Source organism: Aedes aegypti, chromosome 2 (genome assembly GCF_002204515.2).
Source record: "Aedes aegypti strain LVP_AGWG chromosome 2, AaegL5.0 Primary Assembly, whole genome shotgun sequence".
Lineage (NCBI taxonomy): Eukaryota > Metazoa > Arthropoda > Insecta > Diptera > Culicidae > Aedes > Aedes aegypti.
This window is the reverse complement of record NC_035108.1, coordinates 211,382,467-211,401,026: the sequence shown is the minus strand read 5'-3', so window position 1 is coordinate 211,401,026 and position 18,560 is coordinate 211,382,467. Positions and strand designations below refer to the sequence as shown.

Here is an 18,560-nt window from a genome sequence, read left to right as displayed (position 1 = left end):
ACGGCCCGTTCAGTTCGCAATTATGATTGGAGCTCCCACTTGTGCAATTAATGTATTTATATCCCGTAATGTATCATGAATAGAGAAAACATACAGACTTTTATATTATGCATATCAAAGACATAACTTTGACATAGGTGTTTGTCGTAAAGCAGCCAAAATTGATTAGGTTCAATTTTTGGCTCGCACGGGTTCATATTTTTGAACTGAACAATGTTCAAGCCTACTTGATCGCTGCGTTCAACAAAATGAACTGGAACGCGAACTGAACGCGTTCAAATGCATCACTGCCTTGAGGATATCATCTTGTTTCCAATAGAAAAACGAGGAATATGTATAGTTCTATCGCACCAGATCAAAAATAGGGATGTTATCTGAAGCAGCAACAAGAATTCAGATAAAAATAGCTAAATTTTCACATAATTTTATCGATAGCGAAAAACGATGAAAATGTTCATTTTACTAGCACTATGTGAGTAAAATGAACAATTGTTGGTGGTAAAATGAACATCATGCAAAAAACGTGAGCAAAACAAATATTTCTGAAAATTTTCATTACATTCTCGCAAATATATTTATAAATTATTCTGACCCACTCAAAAAGAAATCTAAAAGGTTTAGATTTGACATCTGTACAACATTTTTTGCAATAACGGAAGATGCCGTTGACATTGGATTTTTGAAAACATTTCAAGAAAATCCACATGCGTTGTACCAACTTAGTTTTTCTCAATCAGGTAGGCTGTGCAATGACTGTCACAAATTTTCACATTTTCATTGCTGATTCTACTATGAAAGACAGACCAGGTAAAACGCCGCTTACAATTTTCTACTATGTTGTAAGCTAATCACGTGCTGAATTACCTACCTACAAGTATACACGAACCGCCACAGAACGCCTCCGTCTTTTTTTGACAGTTAACTCACAAATTATACTGCCTGCTCTACGTTCGCAAGACTCAGAATTTCTCACAGCCAATTGGGTTCGTCAAATGGATGTAGAATCAGAACTTAGTCATCTAGGTCATTGAGGAATTTAGAGCAATCCAATAAATGACGTATGGAGGTGATCCGATGTAAACTTGAGAACTCCCAGAACAGTACTGAAAAGTGCTACTTTTCGATACAATTATTATTAGTGCTGAAAAGTCACTGTTTGTATCGGTAGGAAAAGTAGGCCGTTATTTTGGTCATTCCTTCGATAAAAAGAAGGCCGATATGCAACTGAATTGCAAAAACAATATTTTAAAACTCGTTTTTCCGTTAGTTATACGGAAATGTTTCAGAAAAAATTAAAATTTGATATTTTCAAAAGTACTATGGAAACTTAAATTATTATTGCCAAAAATCAGTAACCAGAGGAGGCGTCAAGAAAAAATGCAGAATGATAGGAATGTTCAAAAATCAAAATTGTGAAAATCCAAATTCAAAATTCATTAATTCGCGAAGAAAAATTAATCATTGCTCATAACGTGTTAAGAACAATTTGAGATAATTAAAAATGATATTTAGATCGAAAATAAATTTTTTGGGTATTAGAGGGTTGCCTTCCGCAGTTACACCGCAATAGTTGAAAATAGTCCCTCCAAAAAAGTTTATTTGGAATTGGAAACTTCATGCAAAACAATTTATATTCTGCGAGATACAAATACATTCAGTAAATATTTCATCCGTTTTAACGTAAATCATTGTCCATTGTAAAAGACGAATGAAAAGACAATAATTTTTGAACTAAAAACAACAAAGCTTCCCTGTGAGGTATGTTATCAAAAAGATTTAGAAATTCTACGGTTAATCATTGAATTTTCCGACAACAAATTGGCAAATTTTTTTTTGTAATTATCAATAAATTTTTTTGGAGGTCCTTCCATAAATCTATGAATTGAATACAAATTTTATATTGATATGGAGTGATTCGTAAGGTAGTTAGTGAAGATATGTATTGCAAAAAAATGAGGTTTTCCTGGTTTGGTTTTAAACCAAATATGAAAAGTGGATTGATTTCTAGATGTTATATTTCAAAGAACTCCTGAATAAACATTCAAAAATAATATAGAGTATTGTTATAACCTGAAAGAATACTTGATGTTTACAATTACTGGAGAAATTCTTCGAGAAGGAACTTTTAGTAAATTTGTTAAGAATTTTTGTAAATCCCCAGAAGAATCGCTAATGCTGTTAAAAAAATCCTTGATAAAACTTGTGTGGCTCTCTGGTGAATTTTTCGGAATAATCCTAGCACGACATCCTAGGGAAACAATAATATTAATATCCATAGAAATCCCAACAAAAAACAGTTCAACGTATTCCGCAAGAAACTTTATAGGAGTTTGAATTAAAAAAATGCTGGTGGGTATTTTTGAAGAAATTATAAAATGTTATTTTCGAAAGCAAATTATGATGAAATGCGGGAGCAACATGATATAGGTTTTAGATAAGTTTAAAGAAACACTTAGATAGTTTTCCGATATAAAAGGCAAATAGATCTGTGGAAAACTTTTATGAAACATCGCTAAGAACATTTTCCAAGAATTTTGTTTAGCTGTTAATGAAAATCTTGTGGAATATTAACAGTAATCCTCAGAGTAACCTGGAATCATTAATCTAATCTAATCTAATCTAAGCGCTTGCACAGCCAATATTGAAAAGTATCCTGGAGATACCTAAATATATTCAGGTATTTTCTTGTCAGTATTAATATTTGCACAATATCAGCGATATGATACAAACATTAAAATGACCAGGCCCACTGTGCAGACTTTGGGGAAGGAAGAAAATTGAAAAAAAAAAAAAAATATGACTATTAGGTTATTCACGCATGAATGAACTAATAGACTAATGGAGTAACCTGGAATCATTAAATCATCTAATGTTTTTTGCAGTCCTGAAATATTTTTGCAGTGATTTTTTTAGGCAACCCTTTAAACATTTCTGAAATATTTTCTGAAACATTAAACCCACGATGCTTCCTGATACGTAAATGATGTACATGAAAAAAAAACATCAACCGCAAGTGCACTACAGTGCAAATGAATTTCAATGAATTACTAATTGTTGCTGAACCGAGCACTCAATGTGAAAATATTGTATTTTTCTGTGTATCAATTATATCCGTTGAAACAATTCATCCGATATTCATGTCATCTCTTCTCTTTCTCCATTGCTTGCAGATGGCCAACCGCAGAATGCTAACAAGTGCCTGATAGCCGTTGTCCCAAACCAATCACGTACGCCGGAAGACTCTCCCCTGGCTCACAGAATTGAATACCAATCGACAGGCATGGAAATTCATTAATCATTGCCGCAAAACCCCAGTTAATCCACTGCTGGATTATCATTGTTCGTCCAACTGGTGCTACGGTTTACCGCAAAGCGAAGTGGGAACAGAACTCCAGGACCTCACGCAGCTCGTCATTATTAAGAAGGATTTTTCGCACATCAGCATTACCCTGAGGAGGAGTGAATTAATTCTCTAGGAAGATGAGTTGAGCCTCCTCAGTCGAGTACAGAACAGCCTGAGTGCAATATCAAATCGTGTGCCAACAAATATAGAGTGGGTATTTGCTGAAATGAGTAGCTTACCGGCATTCAAACGAAGTAGCAGCGGAGGCAACAAGAAGTGGTGCCGCGTCCAAAGTGGCATGATAAAGCAAACCGTAGAGTTAACGATAAATTGCCGGAACGAAAACGTTTACCGATAGAACCCAGAGTGCGATTTTCCGGGATAGAACCGTGCGGCTGTTGCGAATAGTCGACTGCGTCTGACGCTGGCATTTGATTGTGGTTTTCCTTCCGGATAACCGGAGCAAATCATCCGTGGCTAACGGTGACAAACTCACAGATTGAAAGTAGAACCTGACTGCTGGAGGTATTGGACGACAGGTGGAACGACGCAGGTTAGAATATCTGGAAGGGAAAACATGTTATGCCATTATCACCTGTTCGTATGTTTGTCTTGCTTTGTGGCTAATTGCTGGAGTTCTACTTCGGAGTACCTAATCATTCGCCATGGCCGGTCACGGGTACGTCATTCAAGCGAAAAGGATCACATCCGGTGGGGTCTGCAGGTGTTTGATAACTTTACCCTACTGGACTATGATACGGTCGATGATTCGAACGAAACGAGCAGCACGGCCAGCCAAAACGACCTTGGAGAATTGAGGTCCCTCCTCAAGAAAGCCGGAAAGGAAAGGATGGGGATGGATCAATTTTCGGATAATAGCAATAATTCCGATACGCTCACGATACAGTTCAGCGAATCAGAAGAATTGGATCGAATGATTGATATCAGCGATTTTGATAGTATATCAATCGAATCTGGAGGTGGAACCGGTGGACGACAGCAGGCATCCTTCAACAGCTGGAAAAACAATCGTACCCTTAACCTTCCCTTTTCCGTTGATTCGATACAACGGTTCACTCCTATGACGCCAATTGGACAAGGGCTGGCCCCAAAGGGAGCTCAGACGAAGAAAAAGCTTATCAAAAAAGAGATAATGGAAAACATACGAAAAACGGTTGATAAAGGATTGGAATATCTTAAATCTCACAAGAATTTAGATGAGGTGAAGATAGAGCTGAAACCTTTTCGGGGACGTACAAAAGGTACAAAAAATGGCAATGAAAGGTTGGCACATTCTTCCGATCCTGACACGTTATTTCGAAAAGTTATTCCCAGTCACGAGCGGTCGCCATCGAGTGAACGAAAGAAAATCGAGCTGAAGCACGTGGATGGCAATCGAAAAGATTACACACAAGTGTCGTCACCTTTTTCAATCTCTATCACAAGTGCGATTGCTGCTGATGGCCAACACCAAAGTGCTGAAAGCGAATTACAACACTCTATCACTTACCTGAAGGAGAAATATTGGAAAAATGTCAAAATAAATAACGACTACAGTTTTTTTCGACCATCGCCCAGAACTTTGGAGCGGAAGCAGATTTTGAGCGTAACTACTGCTTCACCGGATAATAACGACTATCCGAACGACTCACCGCTTCTGGCCATTGATGGAGACTCGTTCGCTTCGTCAGATACTGCTAATGAAGCTACTAGTTGGATGGATCATAGTGAGAAAAAATCTGGTCTAATTAACGGCAAAACGAACCGTGGAAACAATGCGGAGGAAAAATTTAATTACGAACTACGAAAACAATCGTTCGATTTACTTTCCACGGAGACCTTTCAGAATGATGGTCCTGCTCCTGATGGGAAAAGTGACGACGAGGTTATAAATATCCTTAATGATACGCCGACAATGAGTTTCGAGCCAAACGAAGCGGATGCATCGTCTACAATCATATTCAACGGTGATCTGGACTCGGACTCGGACTCGGACGGTTCACTGAATTGGGTTTCGGATTCTGCGGACTCTACCAATGACGGCAGTGACAACAATGGCGATGGTTCCGATATGGGCGAAATTTTCCGGATGGAGGATATAGACTTGAGTGAGCTGGATGAAACCAGTCGGAATAATAGGCGCAATCTGATGAAGGGGCGAGATGTGGTGACAAAGTTCCTTCAAATCGTTGAGAGTCAACATCTGTTGGGGTCCAATTGTACAGCTGGGACCGCACTCAACCTCGGCGAAGGGGTCGTCGACCGCTATGCTCAGGATCGGTTTCGCGTCGAAGCGGAAATTGCCGTCAACAGAGCCAACATGCTGACGAGGTGAGTGGAAAATCAATTTTCGTACAATTGTTTGATTAGGTTTTGGTTCACTTGGGATTTCCGAGAAGAGCAGATGGAGATTTCCCCCTGACTTAACAATCGTAAACACTGTGTCACGGTAAATTAAGCTGGCTAAACATGTGGTGCTGTGTTGATGGCTCCATTTAACATATACACATACAAGATATTTCGATGATACTGCTCTGAAATCGAAAATTATGTATTTGGCTCATTTAGCAGGTTGTATGAGAGGTGCCATGCACCAAACGTATAACTTCAAAATCACAAGAGTTACAAGCTTGCGGTGTTCAGCAAAAATGTGTATCTTTACTTCCTCTGCAACTCTTTTGAAGACCATATTCACGTAAAACTGCAAATAAACAAGTAAGATCAAAATAACTGATTTTTTGGGTCCAACCTAAGTTAAAACTTTCAAAATCAATTTACTTGGCTCAAATGAAAAGTTAGATCAAAAGTGTTTTCGAAAAAGTTGTTCAAAATAACATTTTCTAAAAGTTTGCAGAAATTTCATCAAACAAAAAAGTTTGAGTCAAAATTTTAACTTAGATGAGGGCCACCCTATTCAACTTTTTTCTTAAAAGATGCAAAACTCAATTACGAATAACTTCTCTGAAGACATCGAACGTCTAAAATCGACGAGAACAGAGAAAACACTTTTTCCGGCTAAATTGTCGATTCGGTCCATTGTGCATTGCAGATATCAAGTTCTATACCATTCAATGAGGTTTGACTCCTTCCTATCCGATAATCAAATAGAGTTTTCAAATATAGATTTGGCTGCTGGATAATACTGACGCATCAATAAACAATAAAGAGTTGCTCAAGCCACGTCCTAGCGACAACTGGAAATTGTAATTAATTGGATTAGGGACGTTCATATATATCGAATCAGTTTCATCAACTAGTTCCTTTTTTCTGCTCGTGACTTTTAAAATCGATATATTAGGCAGAATTTATATTTTTATCAAATAAACTAATGAGTAATGATCATCATAGACATTAACAAAGCTTCAAATAATCAACACTTACATAACAATAAAGAACTTTGTGTTTTGGAATCCTTTCGAAATTTTTAAAAAGACACGGACTCCATCTTCAGCCATTTAGCTGCACAGACTGTAACTAAACACTAGACAATGGACAAGGATGCTCCAGTGGCACAGTTGAGAAACATTTCTGACGAAAAGTTTCAATGGCTGAACCCAAACCTCATGACACGAAGCCTGACGACATTAATCGCACGGCCACGAAGCCCATCTTTCGATATATCGAAACAAAAAAATATCAGAAGAAAGTCATACGAAAAACCAAAGGTAAAATACTGTTTTCCATCATATTTTTATTACTATGATAAATTTTATACATTGAATCATTGGTAGAAAATGTTACATGACGCCCAAAAATTAAATTGAACTTTCATTTACTATTCATGGTTTCATGATTTGATGGGTCAAAATTATTCAATAAAGGGCGAACACGAAATTATTGCGACACCGAAAATGTCATGCCAATTTTCTTAAAATGTTTAGAATCAAACCAAAATTTGAGGAAAGTTTTATACAAATATTTACTCCAAAAATCAAAAGAAAAGTAAATCGATGGAGCCTTGAGAGTAAAATTGAAGGCATTTTCGCTTGATGCTCTCCATCAAAGTCTTTACAGTGTCACCCGGTACCAGTTTCTCGTTGTTTTTTTTTTTTCATTTTCTTAACATGTCCTTCTCGTCTTTGCTCTTCTTCTTGCTCTTCCGATGTTCCCGCTTCATTATTGCCCAGTACTGCTCCACCGGGCGCAGCTCCGGATACTTTGGCGGATTCATGTCCTTTGGAGAATTGGCCTAATACCACTCAAGGACACTTTTAGAATAGTGGCATGATGCCAAATCTGGCCAAAATATCGGAACTTCGTCGTGCTGCTGCAAGAAGGGCAAAAGGCGATTTGTAGATCTTGCCATTTACTGTACCATTTGTCACGGAAGGCTCACTCCTCAGTTCGCAAGAGCAGTTGGCCTGCCAAATGAGATACTTGGAGGTGAACTGCGACATTTTCTTCTTCTTAAATTTGTCGGCCACATCAAACTGTGAACAACTCCAACCCCGGAATTTGCTTAAAATCGGTTTTTATATACGTTTATTCGTCCATCACACAGCAGCCATATTATGTCAGCTTCTTCTCGTAGAGCTTCCGTGCCCGAGTTTTAGCCGTCAATTGTTGCCGCTCATCGCGGTTTGGGGAGTTCTGTACTTTGTATGTATGTAGTCCAGCTCTCTTCTTTGCATTCTGGACATAGCTCTGCGACATGCCGATCTTTTTAGCCAAATCACGGCTTGAGACGTTGGGATTAGCTTTAATCATCCGCTTGAACTTTCCCTGCCGTCTTTTTGTTCTCCGGTCCCGGTTTTCTTCCAGCTCCTTTGCCGTGGTCCAACGTCAACTGCTCCTGGAAATGCTTCAACACTCTGGAGAACTGGTTTACCTCCATTTTTGTTGAATCGAAAAACACGACTTCGAGTTCGACAGCATGTAAACAATACACATCAATGAGAAAGCGTGCAAAATTTGGTTGATTTTTACCCAATGGTAGAGAAGTTATGCCCTGTTGAATGAAACGCAATAATTTCGTGTTCGCCCTTTATATCGGAACGTCCCTAAATTGGATTCGTCCTTATGAGAGTTGCAGAGACGTCTGTTTTTTCTTATATACCATGACATCATAGAATATTAAATGTGAATGTGATAAACGTACATTCAGTCAATGTTCAGTTCTTTGTTATAAGGGATGGACTTGGAAATAAACTCATGATATTCTGTCACGTAACTAGAAGTGGTAATCTTTGGACCGACGATGAAACAAAGACGTTGTAGTCAGCGAGCCTCAAACTGGGTACCTGTTCTAATACTAAATTCGTTACCCAAGTTTGGCAGATTTTTCTCAAGCACACTTGTATTAATTATGTTTGGGCAATGGCAAGGAAATGATAGAATTTATTTTATCCTTAATAAAACCACAGATAACAGATGTTTATGCTAGAACAAAAATGTTCTGAAAACTTGTGTAAATATTTACACTAAACACGTTGAAAACACTTGCGCCGCCACACAACGTATTACTGGCAGCAATTTGCTGCAATCAGTGATGAATATAAGTATCTTGAAACGTTTCATATTCACCACATTCATCACTATGGGAACATAGCGATAACAGCGCAACCACGATGTTGCTACATGTGTTGCCACTTAAAATCACCATTAACTGTCTTACACAGTTTTACAATCGGACTTAAACATCTGTTATCTGTAATAACACTGTCGACCCCATCCTACAGGGCCGGAATTACCAAGAAAACTGTTTTTGATATTTTAAATTGGACTAAGAGATGGTTTATCAAATAAAATTTATTGTTAATGTTTATTTACCACAGCCATTTTTAAACTGCTTCAATCGTAAATTGGATTCAACGTATTTTCAGATACTCAAAGATAGTTAAAAATATAAAACTTAAAATCAAACTGTGGTTGAGCTATTGTTTTTTTTTGCTATGTTATATATTTTTGCAGATTTTATATGTTTTACACTTCAAACTCGCTTTTGGTAACATTGATTTAAAGCTGTGTTTTTATATATAGTCGTCAATCATGTTTCACGCTATGTCTTAACCAGTGGATTGTAGAGATCGAATGTACCACGGATTTTTTCTCGTTAGAGATCAGTATTTGCTCTATAATTTCATAATCTGAAGTTTCGATATATTCTATGGGTGAATTTTTTTCCACAAATTTTGTATGAGTTGAAATGCGTAGGAAAACGTAATTTTCAGGGACTCGGAATGTTTATCAAACCTATAAAACAATATTTCGGTGTTGCTTTGCAATCGTCACTTCTAGTGTAGATCTACAATAGAAAAATATTTAACATGGTAGGAAAAACAGTAGTAGGGTTTTCGTTTAAAATTGCTCAAAATCTTCAAAAAATTATAGCTTTATGATAAACAAATAAATTTTTGACTTTCTTCAACCATTTGAAAGTTAAAAGTTATATATTTCAGAGAAAATGTTGCCAAATGTCAAATGTTACCATCTTTCTGATACGGCTCTCTTAGTCCTCGAGGATCGGACACCGAAGCCCAGATGGGGAACCGGTCAAAACCCCAGACTGCTGGTCTGACCAACGGCAGTCAGCGGGGCGGGCTCAAAAGGCCTCTTTTGGGGTCCTCGAGTCCCAGGGTCGTTAGAGGAAGTAGTGGGGAGGTTTTCGGACCTTGTTAGCATACGAATTAGGATTAGTTTTAAAGTTTTGTATTGACTAACGGTACAGAATATACGCTGTCTCTCCAATGCAGCGAGGAAACCACCAACGGCGGAGGCCGTGGAATGTGGGCGACGGAGGGTAGCTTGAGACACACTGACTTTCTTAGATTAGATTTAAGACGTACTGATTATGGTCAAAATGAGTCGATTCGAGTAATGTGTTCTTTATTCAATCGTGTGTACAATCTGTTTGACTTCTCGATTAGTACTCATACTTTTAGATATCGACTACTTGTTTCCAATGCGTTTGTTTAGTTTAAGTTTTATTCATGTATACAATGATGTTAGATGAATGTAGCAAATAAATAAATAAAACAATATTGCACATGGTCGTAGTAAGATATAAGGTTTTTAAGGGATATTGTAGAGGTCCGAGGCACTCGTTTTTCGGATCATTGAACACTCAATTTCTTCTTCTGCACAATTCGATTTATTTTTGCCACTTTCTAGTCTAGTCAATGTTATTAATTCTACAATCCCTACACACTAAAGCACTAAGCCTAGGCTAAGCTCCACCGTTGGGGGGAGTTCGTTAATGTTGTAAGTTTTATAGATGTTCACACTAAAAGTCGTCACAATTCACTAGCTTTCCGCCCTTAGAATCGTTCTTAAGGAATCGATGGAGACACTTTCACTTTTCCCTCGATTCTGATCGCGTATGTGGGTGGTTCCACCAATTTCCCGAAATATACTTTATCCACCTTATATCATTATCAAACACTCTCGACCTGAAATGACCCGCTCGTCAATTTGGCAGAAAATGTTTACTGAACTTTGAACGAAAATGTCGAAAACGAAAAGTAGGTTCAACACGAACGCCACACCTCCTGTAACGGATCGTCAGAACTGGTGACCTCACCGACAGCGATCGGGGCGTTTTATCGCGCTCCCGCGGGGAACTCAATCTCCCAATCTGAAAATAAAGAGAGAAAAGCCAAAACGAGCGTCGCTCTGGCTCCGTTAGTGCAGCCATGTGACCGAGACCTTGTTGGGGCGTTCAGTCAGCGCTGTCGGGTGACACACAAACAAAATTAAAACAAAAACATTCTCCGGCATTGGAGCACGTTAACGAGCAACAAGCAGTAAGGTTCTTCTCTTCTGCTTACATCGCTTGTTTCTAGTTAACCTAGTGAAAACCCACATCTGATGTAATCCACTAACTTGCGTGGAACATCATCGAAAAATAAAAGGGTTCTTTCTTAGATCAATGGTGATCATTGATCTTTCGAATTATTCAATACGGGGAGGGGAATGCTTCCTTCGGTCGGCAGGACCGCTACAATATGCTCTATTTCTTGTTTCCGTTTGCCTGTAAATTGAAATTCAAAGCGGTGGCATGTTGTTTTTTCTCCACGAAATAAATTGTAGCAGATAAGTTGATGAATTTAGATAGAGATATACATTTTGGAAAAAACTCGAAATTTATTTTATTATTTTTTTTGTAAAATTTGGTTTTATTCGTCAGTTCATTTGATTTTGTTTACAATTTAAAATTCTAGATCTAAGTGAAAATTGAGTTCATTTACATCAATTCTTTCATTACACTCGTTAACAAAGCATATGTATTTTACGAACAATTTCAATATTTCCAAGCGTCTAGTTCTGTTTATTCCTGCCAAGACAGGTCTCACCAGGTCTTCCAACCATTCATTACGACTGCCAGCCTCTGCTGCAGGACCGTCCAAGCCGGGCCGACACGAGCACAGTCGCAAAATTTGTGCTGAAGCGTTTCAGCTTGTTGTCCATCGCAATGTGTACAGAACTCGCTGTCTGATGTCCGCATCACGAAGAGGAGTTTTCGGTGCTCCAACTTTCCATTCACCAAAATGCAGAGCTTGGATCGATCCGCCGAAGAGAGCTTCTTGTCTTGAATATTGCGCCACGCACGTGGCCAGTCATTCACTGGGTTGCTTATTTCCACCTTGGGCAGATCTGTCAGCGTGACGAAATGCCGATGGATGAGATCGGCGGAGGGGTTTTCTTGGATGAGGGGTGGAATGGGAATAGTTCGAAAGGATTATTTTAAGGTCGGGATGGTCTATGAAGATTGCTGGGCGGGGATTATCGTGGAATAGAAGGGATTTATAATAAGGAAGGGAATCGATCTCCTTGAGATGACGATTGATTGCAAGCGATTTTGCCTTCAACGCAGGCAAGTGCAAATTGAGTCCGCCGTGCTCCTTGCTTCGCGCAAGCTGCATCATCGGAACGCGGGCGGGCATTCCTCTCCACAAGAACGTGCCCATCGTGGAGGTCACTTTCGCCGTGTGTACGCCTAAAGGAGGTAACACCGACGACACATACCATAGCTTGCTGGTGCCGAAAGTATTCAGCATTATCACCTTTTGATGGAGGGTCATCCACATCTGTTGCGCAAACTTCCCCAGCAGCGCATTCCAGTTTAACGTCGTCATCAGCCGTATGGAGTTAGCGAATGTGATACCCAGAATTTTAACTACATCGGCTGTCTGTAGCCACTGGGTATTTATCGCATTGCCCTCCCAACGTTGATTGCGACCGTTTTCCGTAAGTTTAAACGTGCGCCGGCAACAGCCTCGAACCGGATGAATATTTCGTTCATCAGTTCAATCTGCCCAGCTGACGTCACGATGACGCTAATATCGTCAGCATATGCGACCAACAAATCGTTGCCACATGCTTATTCGAGCCTACACACCAGGGGATGGAGGTAGAGAACGAAGAGATGCATGGACAACGGGTCGCCTTGCCGGACCGAACGTTGGATCTCAAACGGACGCCCGTTGATGAGCAGCCGAGAGGTGGATCGGCTGGCAATGCGCGCGAGAAGAGCGACGAGATCCCGACTGAAACCGAGCGAGCACATGGTGCCGAAAAGAAATGAGTGGCGAACCCGATCGAATGCGTTCTCCAAATCGAAACTGATCAATTTACCCGCGCGCCGGTAATGACGGAGACTCGCTATCCGGTCTTTCAGGGCGAGAGTGGCTTGAAAAATATTACGCTCCGAGTTGGAGCATTTCTGCCCGTCGCTCAGCACGTGGTGGGCTCGCATGACGCACTCTAGTCAGGTCTTGAGAATGCGCGAGAGAAGTTTATAATCGCTGTTGAGCAGCGAAATGGGTCGGTACGATCGGGCCGTGTTGTCGCCTGCCTTCTTCTTCACCAGCACGATGATGCTTTCCACAAAAGCAGGGGGAAGGTTGCCTTCTAGTGCTTCGTTGAGCAGGAGATTGAGCTCCCGATGGATCACGTCGAAGAGACGCAAATAAAATTCTCGTGGGATACCATCATTGCCGGGGGAACGCCGTGGGGCACTCGCTCGGATGGCAGAGAGGCTGAGATGGCTGATGCGCGTCATGGAATAATTCCGAATTATGGAATAATCATCGAATTATTCGTCGAAGACGATCCGTGATTTACGTTTAAAAAACGTTTTGATTCTGGGCTTAGCATACGTGATCCACCACTCGATCCACGAGCCGTAGTTTCTACGTTGCCGGGTCCAATATTGCCACTGTGTTTGGAACTCGGCAACGTTTTCGTCGGTCAGGAGATAAGGTCGAAGGGACCAGAAACCACGGCCCGGCTCATGGCCTAGCTGGGGGAGGCACAGACGGAGTGTCAGCGCGTTGTGGTCCGTGAACGAGCAGACATGCGTATGTGCTGTACGCAAATGCTCCCGCAACACGCTGCTCACATAAATGCGGTCGAGGTGCGATTGTGCGTTTCGGCAAACGTACGTAAAGCCGGCATCCTGCGGGCGTAACTTTTCCCACGCATCGTGGAGTTGCAGCTGCTGAACGGCAGTTTTGAGTGCAGGGCTTGTGTTTGGGCTGGACGAATCGCATGAGCGAAGCACGCAATCGAAGTCGCCAGCGAGGATGACGTGCTGAGTGGCATGACGGAGATAGTAGGCGAGAGTGCCGTTGAAAAAATCTTCCCGTGCTGTGCGCTGTGCAGAGCCGGAGGGAGCGTAGAGGTTACAAATCGTGGTATCATGCACTCGCAGAGCAATTAGGCGGCTATCCAGACTTTTCTCAATGAGAGATACCTGAATGTATTCTTTCAGAACAACAGCTGTTCCTCTTCTCGTGTGGTCTACATTCGTGTATACGACGAAGCCAGGCAAGGAGGGCTGGTCGTTTTCCACTTCTTGCAGACACACAATATCGAGGCTTTGACTGTTGATGAAGGTGCGCAACGCCGCTAGTTTCGTGGGGTTGGTGATAGTGCCGATGTTGATGGATGCGATATTGTAGGATGTGAGAGCCATTACGGTTGGGAATCCTCATCCTGCTCGTCGTCATCGTCTTCTCGGCGGGGCTTTTTGCCGGGTGGTCGGCCTCAGCTTCGCCTGCTGCTCGTGGATGTCGATGATTCGTTGGTTTCGTTGCCGTTGCCATTCTTGCTGTGCGATCGCAGCGCATGGATCGACTTTTTGAACAAGTCCACCACAGCAACATTGGGTTGGTTAGCTTCGGTGGCTTGTTGAGTCGATCGGTGAGACGACGACGAACCGTGCGCGCGTTGCTGTTGTATGCTGGGGGACACCGTTAAGTCAATCTTATCAGATCGACTGTTTGTTTTCGTCACCGGGGCAGACTGTTCGGTCCGACTCGGAGGCTTCGGCAGCTCGGGGAAAGCAGCCGAAGAGGTGAGTGATGGCGCGTTAGGACCTACCGGTTTCATACTCGGTGGTTTCACACCGGACGATTTTTTCGGTGGCTGATGGTTGCCACTCTGCTCCGCTACGTTGGCGTAGCTCTTCTGCACAAGCAGTTTTTTATTCTGGACACATGATATGCCAGAGTGTGCCTGCTCTTTGCAGTGTTTGCATGAGAGCACCTGCCCCTTGTACACCACGTACGCCTGCTGCCCATCGATGGTGACCCACGAGTCGATGTTTCGGTTGAGTAGCATACGGGCCTACCATATGCCGAGCGGTACACCGGCGAACTCGTACCACTCTCGCCCCACGTTAGTTCGTGAATCGAGATCACTTCACCGAACGCACGCAAGAACTCCACGATCTTCTCCTTCGTCACGTTTTCGGGGAGGTCATGGACCTTCACTTCGACACTTCCATCCTCGATGGTTATTCGAAGCTTGTGCTTCTTCCCGTCTATTTCCACTTCGTGATGTCCATCGTGTTCTTCAACAATTTTCTGTGCGAGCGTCAGGTCGCCGACCTTGACCAACGCACATTGTTCACCTCTACTACACTGTAGTCTCAACACATCTTCCTTCTTCAGGCCGAGCACTGTACGGCAAAAGCCGTGCACCTTTTCGAACGACGGCTTTACAGGGAAGTTCGAATAGTCGATCCGAAAGGTGTTTTCTCGCCTCATCGCGTAATCACCACACACGCGACGCGGCACAACGGAATATCGATAGAACGATCTGAAAAAAAAAATGCCTGACTAATGAGGAGCGCAATCGTAAACACGTCTTTGCGTCTCATAAGCTGAGCGATAACTATTCAAAAAATACGGAAAACCCCTTTTTAATCTGTTTGTCTGTAACTCTAAATTCAAAGCAATCGCATAGATATTTTTGACACAAAATCAATTGCAGTAGTCAAATGAAGAAATATTACTACAAAAAAAAGCAAATTTTCTCATAACACTTAAAATTTATTTTACCTAAAAAACTACGGAAAACCCGATTTAATTAGCTTGTTTGCCTGCACAGAAAGAAATTCTGAATATTAACCGCACTGGAATTGTGGAAATCATAGACAGTTGCTTCTCGCAATGTTTAAAGAAGCGTAAAAATACACGTTTTCTAATGCACATGCATTTAGATCAGCAAATCATTGACATCTACAACGTTGCCATTGAATTTCTGCTCTGGGCTTTGAATATACAACAGACGACGCTTAATTTTACACGATTTGCGTGTGGATGCGATTGGCGCCTGAGTGGGCATCGTAGTTGCTGTCATCCATATTGGAAAGTGTTTACTTTGCTGCCGTTCAAGAAAAAAACCTCTTAAATTGTTGTGTATTGTTGGTTTTCGTAACTTGTTTTTGGGTGTGACTTGTGCATAAGTCTGTGACAAGTGATTTAGGAGAAGTACAATGACTGCATCACATAACGTATCTATTTAGAAGGAGGATTCTGCGATCATCTGGTGCCGTTCAGTATTTGCTTCCTTGATAGCTTTCGACTACAAAACAAGGTGTTTCACGGTGGAAAAATTTGAAATAAATAAGTTGATAAAAATGGATGAAGCAAGACTTTTTTCTTATTATCCTGAAGAAGCAACACGGCTATCCTCAACTGTTTAATTATGAATCATCTGAAATCCGCATCGGCTCTTCCACCTTATTTTTATCACCTGTTTGGGCATTAGTTTGGAATCAAAAACCCACAAACCCCATGAAGTAAATTTACACGACGATCTAAATTCACATCAGCATTCAAAAATAGGCTTGTAAATTTTAAAACCAGCAGAATTTTACACAATCCGTGGCATTCCCTTCATGTGCATCAAAAATAGCTGAAATTTACAGGATTTTTTGATACTGTGTGTATATTTAAATTCAAAGCGATGGCACGTAGCTTTTTCGAAATAAATTTACTTAGAGAAGTTAGGAAAATATGTTAGAAAAGAAATAGAAATTTTTGATTACACACAATATTTATTTACTCAAGAAACTACGTAAACCCTAATTCATGAACTTATATGTTAGTGAAAAAAAAATCAAGAAAATAGTATGTTATTTTTTTAACATCAAATTATTTTAAGAAGTTTAGTAAATATGTTTGAAAAGCAATATTTTTTTAATAACACTCAAAAGAATTTTTTCCCAAGAAATTACGTAATACCCTGTTAAATAATATTTATGTTTGTAAAGAAATTTTCAAAGCGATGATAATGGTAAAATGACCACGGTATCAATTATCGAGAAAAAATAAATTTCGAAGATTTTTTATCACGCACGGACGATTAAGAGCATAAATCGAAGTGTTAGGGATTGTTACGGAGGTCAGTTGAAACGAAAATATCAACGAAAACTAAAATTTTAGAAAATCACATCTGACGTAACTTTCAGAATTGTTGACGTAACTTTCAGCTCAGAGGTCTGGATGTTTTTCAATGAGGTTGTTGTGATATGATGTCAAATATGATACCTTTAGAATTCTGTTTGAATGGATTAAAATGATTAATGAATATATATCCGGTAATGCAATGAAAATTTTTAGAAATATTTGTTTTGCTTACGTGTTTTGCTTGATGTTCATTTGACCACCAACAGCTGTTCATTTTACTCACATAATGCAGTAAAAATGATTTTATGCATCGTTTTTTGCTAGCGATAAAAATGTGTGAAAGTTTTATTATGTTAGTCTGAAATCGTGTCGTTGCTAATGAATAAGGATGTTATCTTGTTGTGCGATTGAACTATACAAATTCCTCTTTTTTCTGTCAGCAACAAGATGATATCCTTAAGATGTTTTGTTTACCACTCCTGTCCCTATATTGTAACAAATAACACACAGTATCAAAAAATCCTGTAAATTTCAGCTATTTTTGATGCACATGAAGGGAATGCCACGGATTGTGTAAAATTCTGCTGGTTTTAAAATTTACAAGCCTATTTTTGAATGCTGATGTGAATTTAGATCGTCGTGTAAATTTACTTCATGGGGTTTGTGGGTTTTTGATTCCAAACTAATGCCCAAACAGGTGATAAAAATAAGGTGGAAGAGCCGATGCGGATTTCAGATGATTCATAATTAAACAGTTGAGGATAGCCGTGTTGCTTCTTCAGGATAATAAGAAAAAAGTCTTGCTTCATCCATTTTTATCAACTTATTTATTTCAAATTTTTCCACCGTGAAACACCTTGTTTTGTAGTCGAAAGCTATCAAGGAAGCAAATACTGAACGGCACCAGATGATCGCAGAATCCTCCTTCTAAATAGATACGTTATGTGATGCAGTCATTGTACTTCTCCTAAATCACTTGTCACAGACTTATGCACAAGTCACACCCAAAAACAAGTTACGAAAACCAACAATACACAACAATTTAAGAGGTTTTTTTCTTGAACGGCAGCAAAGTAAACACTTTCCAATATGGATGACAGCAACTACGATGCCCACTCAGGCGCCAATCGCATCCACACGCAAATCGTGTAAAATTAAGCGTCGTCTGTTGTATATTCAAAGCCCAGAGCAGAAATTCAATGGCAACGTTGTAGATGTCAATGATTTGCTGATCTAAATGCATGTGCATTAGAAAACGTGTATTTTTACGCTTCTTTAAACATTGCGAGAAGCAACTGTCTATGATTTCCACAATTCCAGTGCGGTTAATATTCAGAATTTCTTTCTGTGTAAAGTAACAACAGTGTATGTGGGAGGGGGTGCGATTCCTATGATTTGAGCACTCAATGTCTCTGTTTCATTCTTACGTTCACATTCAGCCTTTATTTTGAATGGAGAATTCCATAATGAAGAATCAAATTTTGAAGTTCGTCTTTTGGGAATATAAATGAGTGAATTCAAAAAGGCTCAGAAGAATTTGAAAAGTTCACAGATATCTGTTGATGCTAATTGGCATGGAG

General features: G+C 40.2%; 1 protein-coding gene across 5 annotated transcripts in view; it reads left to right on the top strand.

Moving 5' to 3' along the window:
• LOC23687899 overlaps nucleotides 1–18,560 on the top strand; it is a 756,337-nt gene that overhangs the window by 330,203 nt on the left and 407,574 nt on the right. For all 5 annotated transcript variants that reach the window (XM_021843875.1, XM_021843874.1, XM_021843873.1 and 2 more), the window contains one exon: nucleotides 3,171–5,674. In XM_021843875.1, the coding sequence (XP_021699567.1) occupies nucleotides 3,921–5,674 (1,754 nt within the window). In that variant the 5' untranslated portion in view covers nucleotides 3,171–3,920. The remainder of the gene's footprint in view (nucleotides 1–3,170; nucleotides 5,675–18,560) is intronic.